At 39.1% G+C, this 7,937-nt stretch overlaps 1 protein-coding gene across 1 annotated transcript in view; it reads right to left on the bottom strand.

The window, feature by feature from the left end:
- The window catches only part of WDR19 (WD repeat domain 19), a 79,535-nt gene that overhangs the window by 54,119 nt on the left and 17,479 nt on the right, over window positions 1-7,937 (bottom strand). The window contains 3 exon segments of the mRNA XM_006759287.2: window positions 547-627; window positions 3,706-3,821; window positions 7,724-7,839. Of these exon segments, the coding sequence (XP_006759350.1) occupies window positions 547-627; window positions 3,706-3,821; window positions 7,724-7,839 (313 nt within the window).

Raw genomic sequence — 7,937 nt, 5'->3', positions numbered from 1 at the left:
ATCTGAACAATAAAGATTTATTTTATTTTATTTATTTATTTATTTATCTCTTGGGTGTGAGTGTGGTTGCCCAGGTCTCCATGACGCCACAGGTAGGAATGGAGGAACACACCCAACCTCTGCTTCTCTCCCCACCGCCCCAGTCCTGCTCAATAAAGATTTATTTTAAAAAAATGTTACAGGAAAATAAATCTCTAAGATATTAAAAAAAAGCAACTACAATTTCCAGAGCTCTGGTCACATCTGGTAGTAAAAATAAAAAATCATATGGAAATCAATACATCTATTTATAAAAGTACCCCCACTTTTTTTTTGTTACCATACCAACTGGAATAGGAAGATGGCTTCATTTGCTGTAATGTGAGGTGGTCAGCAGCAGAAAAACAACTTTTAGGTCTGGGAGACTGAGGCCTACCATTGGTTTCATATGTGACAGACCATAATTTATTCATCACGATAGGTTCTGAGCCATCCTAGAAAAGGAGAGAGTATATTCTACAAAATTACTAGCAAAATTTGGGCATGCATTTGATTTAAAATTCTTACTATGTTTTCACCAGTAGAGGTTCGGTCATTGCTCCTCATTGTGGAAAACTGCATGTTGCCAGGCTCTGATTTCAATGGTGACTGCAGGGATGAAAATATTATCACTAAAAATGAACCCAACACTCAAAGTCACTCTGAATTATAATAAAACAGGTACCTTACTTTAATTTCTGTTATATGTTGGACTGATAACCTTAAATTCCCACTGCTGCAAACATCTACAAATCCTAGATAAAATAGCTATCTCATTAAATGTATACAGAAGCCTGAAAGAAGGTAAGGAAAATTTCCATGGACCGTAAGTAAAGAGCAACTGAAAACCAAAGTGTGTGTAGAAACCGAGGCTGCAGCTACCAGAGCAGCTGGTACAAGGAGACAATAAGGAAGTGCATTTGACTTGGGCTGTGCGTTGGGTTAGAAAAAATGTTGAAAAAGTTCTATTCTAAGCAAAGACTTTACCTCCTATCCTCATTCTGGTCTGAGATTCAAATTTACACTTGAGTGGTCTAGAAACTCTCTGCAGTGTTATGGCAAAAACTAATCTGAAGCCTCTTCCAATGCTGCAAAAATTTTCCACAGAAAATCACTGAGAATATGAGCTCACAATTCAAAATGAGGAAAGATATACTGCCGGAAGCCAGTCCATCCTTCCTGCTTGACACAGTCGCTGCAGGAAAGAAACATCTGCACAGCATATGTTTCAAGGGACCTGGCGTAAATAGCATACTGTTCTTAATATGTTTGCTCCCCTTAGCGCTGTGTGTTTTAACCAAGGTCACCTCTCCGAGAAAGGTTGTTTCCCCAGGTAGGAATTTTTCCCTGAAGTCAGGGAGAGGATGCCTCTCCTAGAAAGGTTGTTTCCCCAGGTAGGAATTTTTCCCTGAAGTCAGGGAGAGGATGCCTCTCCTAGAAAGGTTGTTTGCCCAGGTAGGAATTTTTCCCTGAAGTCAGGGAGGGGATGAAACTCCTTAACTAAGTGCCAGGCGGGTAGTTAATCACTACAAACAATCATGCTTAAGCTACATAATCTTTACTCCCTGGAATGGAGATAAGAAACGCCCTAACCTTTGTAATAGAAATTGACAGGATTAAAATCAACTGGTATAAATACGGATGTAACAAGACAATAAACGGCAGAACTTCACTGGAGATCCTGAACAGAACTTGGCTGGCGATCCTGGCTAGGCTGCTGATCAACTGAACACTGTCTCTGTCATTCCTTCTTTGCGATCTCCATCCACACCTTTGGGGACCCCTGGACCTGCTGGGGTTGGACCCCAACAATATACTATTCACAAAGAAACAATTAAGAGCAAGAGTAAGCAGATCTAAAAATAATAGAATTATCAGAGAGAGAGATCATAAAATAAATACTTTAAGATTAACTAAAGACATAAAATGACTCATAAGTATGAGAAAAAAACTTTTTAAAAAAATGGACAAATTTTTACAAGAACCACAAAGTACTTTCCAAAAATAAAAAGGATAGAGTCATTTAAATAAAAACTCAATGGGATAGACAGAGATCAAACAAATTTGAAGAAATAATAAGTAAGTTGATTTGAAGTATTATACAGATTACACAAAATGACAAAAGAAACTATAAAAGCAAAATTAAGAGATATGAGAAGGTCCAACATATGTCTAACAGACACTCCAGAAGGACAGAACAGAAAGGGCAAGAGGTAATGTTCAGAGATAATGATAATGACTAAGAATCTTCCAGAGTTGATGAAAGACAGCAATCTTCAGATCCAGGAAGCAAGACAGTACTCAGCAGGATAAATAAAAATAAATCCACACAGACCTGGAGTGATCTGCAGAATAGTCAAAAGTCAAAACCATACCAAATAAAGCAATGCCTTTGTGTATGTTTTGCTTACCACAGGACAACTTAAGTAGTATGTCTAATTCTGGAAGCATACTTCTTAGCAATTAGAAATGGGAAGTTATCATCTTATATGTAAACTAGAGGCCCAGCCAGTGCACCAATTTGTGCACCAGGGGTGTTCCTCTGCCTGGCCTGTGGGATGGGGCTGAAACCGGCTCTCCAACATCCCCCAAGGGGTCCTGGATTGCGAGAGGGCGCAGGTCAGGCTGAGGGACCCCACCGGTGCGTGATCGGAGCCAGGGAGAAACGTAGGAGGTTGATCAGCCGGGAAGGGACCACAGGAGGGCTCTGGGGCGTGTCCAGCCTGTCACTCTCAGTCCCCGCTGGCCTGAATGGCGGGACCCCAGCAGCAAGCAACTGGTCGACCGGTCGACTGTCTGCCCCCTGGTGGTCAGTGCATGTCATAGCTAGTGGTTGCGTGGCCTTAGCATATCATTAGCATGTTATGCTTTGACTGGTTGAATGGACAACTGGACAACCAGACACTTAGCATATTAGGCTTTTATTATATAGGATAACAGCTAACTGACAGTGTCTTCCTGGGATGTTCTATGGAAAAATATTGTAAGGCCATGTCTTGATTCAGTGAGGAGTGGGGAAGCCAGAGTCTACTGATGATGTCTAACATGAATATCAGGATGGGGAGCTCAAGCATTTGTACTATGTCCCTACTATTCTAGTTAGCTGAAAGTAGAATTATCAAAACCACTTGAATCATACTATGGTTCTGCCCAACATGGTTGAGTTACTTATTTCAGCCTAACTTTCAAAACTTTCCAGATATGGGATTCAACTTCTTCAAACTTATTTTCTGTAAATTTTCAATCTAAGTCTATACCTTCAGCCAAGCCAATTTTGAACAAGCCATAAACAAGCTATAAGTTTTTTCTTTCATCTTTGTCCATTCTATTTTGCTTGGGTTGAAAGACACACATTGCTAAATATCTTATGGTATCCACTAAAACAAGGTTTAGCAGGACTCGGAGGTCTAACTATGAACAATTATATTATAAGTATACATTTATAAAAGTTATTTCCCAAATATACTGTCCTACTAACCACAGAGCTGACCTCCCATGCTAATACTAAACAACATTAAAAAAAAGTCCTAATATGTAAAAACAAAAGTTTCTGATGTTAAGAATATGAAGTTACTATATGCATATCTCATATAGAGATTTAAACATTTTATAGATTAGTTTGATAGACAAACATTATTTTAGGTAAGAACTTGAATGTATCAGACCAAAGAGATGTTACAGTATTACCTGTTTTATTGTGTCGCCTTCCTGGTTACTAACTGTGATAAGTTTATCTTCGCCACCTAAAGCAAGCAGATTTTCTGTACTCCAACATCCACATGTGATTCTCTTAGTATGTTTTCCTGGAAAAGAGATGGTTTTTATACAAACACATGGATTTCTCAAAAAAAAATAATTAAAAACAACTGTAATGTCAATCTGAAAGCTTAGGTAATGTCCCAAGGAACTTGAAACCTCATCAAATCAGTTGTATCTAACAAATCTTTTTTAAAACAGTTTATTACCAAGTTGTAAATCAAGATAATGGTATATAAGGGCAGTAGTGTTCTCCAACATTTTCTGTGAGCTGAGGCCCTAAAATAAAAAGATATTCTACCCTTTGACAAGTTTATTTACTATATCACCGAACCTGAACAATAATGCCTTATGATAAGTAAATCTCAAAGCACTGAAGTTACCATTAAGATATCTAGCTTCATGGTGTGGCAGACCCTTGGCATTCAACATTCACAGCGTGGACTATTCATATATAACCAAAGAACACATAGTGATTTGTGATAATACTGAGGTGCAAACATGAATGCACCTTAGGGAGACGTGTGTTAAGAGTTGAGTCACTTAGCTAGAGAGTGATATTAGATAATTACTCATGGCGGGATGCTTTTTTATTGAGCCTTCTAGCCAGTGCAAAAAGCACATGCTTGACACTGTGGGCACTTATCGAAGGTCCTGGAATAAATACTCAAGAGCACCAAGGTTAATTAAGTATACAGATTCTGAAGGCAGACGGCCTATATTTGAATAAGCGGCTCACGACCTACTGCGAAATCGTGGATAAGTTACCTCACCTTTCTCTATTCCTTAGTCACACCATCCACAATCTGGGGACGATGGGAGGAGCTATCTCATAGGGCTGAGGATCAAACAAGTTACAGCACTTAGAAGAGTGTCGGGCATGTAAGAAGTGCTACAGAAGTGTTAGCTGTGTTAGCTGTTACTGAGAAGAGACCATGTTTCTTTTATTCTTTGAGCCCCTTAGAGAACCTAATTCAGAACCTATGCAGACAGCAGATTGTAAATAAACAGTTACAGAGTAGACCTTGAGCAGGAGGGTGCCTGGTGTGTTAGAGGGAGGGAGGAGAAAAGAGCCTGAAATGAAGGCAGACACTGCAGAAACCAGGCCATGCAGGGTTTGGCTGGCCCTGTGAGGACTGTGGCTTTGACTCTGGGTGAGATGCAGAATGACGGGAGAGGTCTGAGCGGAAGGCTCACTCTGGACCCTTGGCTGAGAATAGTCTATAGTGGGGTAAGGGGTGAAGCAGAGAGACCAATGAAGAGATTGCAGAAATTCAGGTGGGAGATGTTCCAGGCCCTCACCACGATGTGGTAAGAAGAGGCTTCATGCTGGGGATATGTGAAAGTGGATTGTATAATTTTCTGGCAGGTTAGATATGGAGAGTATAAGAGAGAAGGCAAGGATAAGGCTAAGATTTGGCTTAAAGATCTAAAAGGAGAAAATAACCTTAATGATGAGAGGAAAAGCTGTGGGTCAAAATGATTTTGGAGATATTAAATGTGAAGTGCTTATTAGACCTCTTATCACAGATGTTGAGTAAGCAGTGGATGTATGAGTATAGAGTGTGGAAGAGATAAATAGGGGAGTTGTCAGGAGCAGACAGTATTCAAATCAGGAGACCAGAGCCCAAAAGTAAACATTCAGAGAAGAGACTGAGATATAGGATACGCTGCTGATCATAGATTAAGGGACTTGGGCGGGACACCAGAACTGGAGAGCCAAAGAGGTGGGCATTAGGAAGGGATAAAGGAGCACCTGAAGAGAAAGCTGCCAAAGACAACTTCTTTATACCCAAGAAAGGGTGAAGGAAATCTCTTCTTGCTCCTTCCTTTTGCTTCCAGGACTCAGAATTTAGGTTAGCCTTAACATCTACAATAATAGTTAACACATTCTGTGTGCTTAACTTATAGTGTTCTGGTACTTTACATGTATTAAACTCATTTAATTAACATTAGCTCATAGTTAATATATGTGGTAACTCAAGTTTGAGCCATGTTATTGGAAAACTAGTACTATTGAAACTGTAGTAAATGAAATTTAAGTATGAGAACTATGCAAAGTGAGAACTGCTTGAATCTAGTCTAGTTCAAGGAAACAAATCAGTGTAAGAGAAGACAAGGTCACAGATATTTAGTTACTGTAACACGCTGAGAGATCATGCTACCATGGAGTAGCTATCTAAAATGCAGTGGCTTGGTTTTAGGAAAATAAGGTTTTTAAAAGGGAAAAAAGCAGAGCCACAAATCACAACCAACTCTGAAAGAGGCTATAGATTTAACCTAAGATATGTAATTATCCTGAATCTTTTCAGGCCCATTTAACATAGTTAATAAACAAGACGGAGAGCAGAATCCGTATTCATCTTAAATACTAAGATCACATATAGAATCATGTGTATATGACAAACACCTGACACAAAATAAACATCTTTGACAAATTATTTTCTTAACTTCAAAATGACAACATAAGAAGTAGTATATACCTGCAGATGAAGTGAGATACAGAAAATGCCTAACTGAAGTATACTCGACTAATTTAAGAGTTATAAAAATTGATTTTTATAACTCAAAATTTTAGTTTAATTTTCAAATGGATCAATGACATTACTGCTTAGTTGCAGCACTAAAAATATTAGTATTAGTATACATCCAAGTGAAAATAATTTAAAAATGGTTAAGTGCCCTTGGTTGAAAGGGACTTTCTCAATAGTACGCACTCTGTGTCCAGAGCTTAATTCCTTCATTAGCAGTAAGTTATACTTTTCCTGGCTATTTGGATGTAATGAAGCCCACGGATTTCACCACTTACCAGCATGTTACAATAACTGAAAAGAATGGATACTGTTTCCTCTTGTGTATTCAGAGGGCGGATGCTGAGTGACCAGGGGTTGAGAGAATCAGAGACTGAGCCAAAAGGACCAAAGAACAAACACTCTCAGGCCATACACCTGTGACGGTGAACCTTTTGAGCTCGGCGTGTCAGCATTTTGAAAAACCCTAACTTAACTCTGGTGCCGTGTCACATATAGAAATTTTTTGATATTTGCAACCATAGTAAAACAAAGATTTATATTTTTGGTATTTATTTTATATATTTAAATGCCATTTAACAAAGAAATATCAACCAAAATGAATGAATTTGCGTGTCACCTCTGACACGCGTGTCATAGGTTCACCATCACTGCCATACACCCTGAGGCAAATATAACTCAGAGTCCACACCTGGGTTAAACTGGTGTTTACAGAGAACGAGGGGTCAGAATTAGGAATCTGGATTATCCCCGGACCAAGCAGTCACCAAAGGTTTTAGTCCATCTACTAATGTGCTCATACCCATGTCCAGAGGTACAAAGTGGGAGAGAAAGGGACAGATGGAAGCCATGTCATTAATGTGCTGGTGCCCAAAGACACAGGCTGACCTTGACCTTAGAGCAGTGGTTCTCAACCTTCCTAATGCCGCGACCCTTTAATACAGTTCCTCATGTTGTGGTGACCCCCAACCATGAAATTATTTTCATTGTTACTTCATAACTGTAATTTGGCTACTGTTATGAATCGTAATGTAAATATCTGATGTGCAGGATGTATTTTCAGTTTTATAAATTGAACATAATTAAAGCATAGTGATTAATCACAAAAACAATATGTAATTATATATGTGTTTCCCGATGGCCGTAGGCGACCCCTCTGAAAGGGTCGTTCGACTCCTAAAGGGGTCGCGACCCATAGGTTGAGAACCGCTGCCTTAGAGCCACCTGTTCTATGTGGTCTGGGACACAGTTAGTGGTCAGTGAAGAAGGATCTTCTAGTTTAGCTATATGTGAAGTTTGACAGGGGAGTCTTAATACTACAAAACATCCCTTGTAATATCAGGAAAATCAGAGGCAGTAAAATTTATACTTATGTAAAGCATCTCTAATATTTAACCGTGTTTCCAAATGTAACCTACCAATGATAGGAATCTTTCGAGATGTCTGACGATTATAAATAAGCAAATTTCCTTTAACAGTTCCAACAGCCAGGAAACTTCCAATTTTTGACCAAAGAAGGAAAGACATTTGATCCCTGTAACATTAAGATATAAATTACTAAACAATTCACAGACATAACCCCTAAGTAGTCCTTTTAAAATGTGTTCAGGTTAAGAGGTCAGGGGTGGGGGG

This window comes from Myotis davidii, unplaced genomic scaffold (assembly GCF_000327345.1).
Source record: "Myotis davidii unplaced genomic scaffold, ASM32734v1 scaffold235, whole genome shotgun sequence".
NCBI classification, from domain to species: Eukaryota; Metazoa; Chordata; class Mammalia; order Chiroptera; family Vespertilionidae; genus Myotis; species Myotis davidii.
This window is presented reverse-complemented; position numbering and strand designations above follow the sequence as displayed.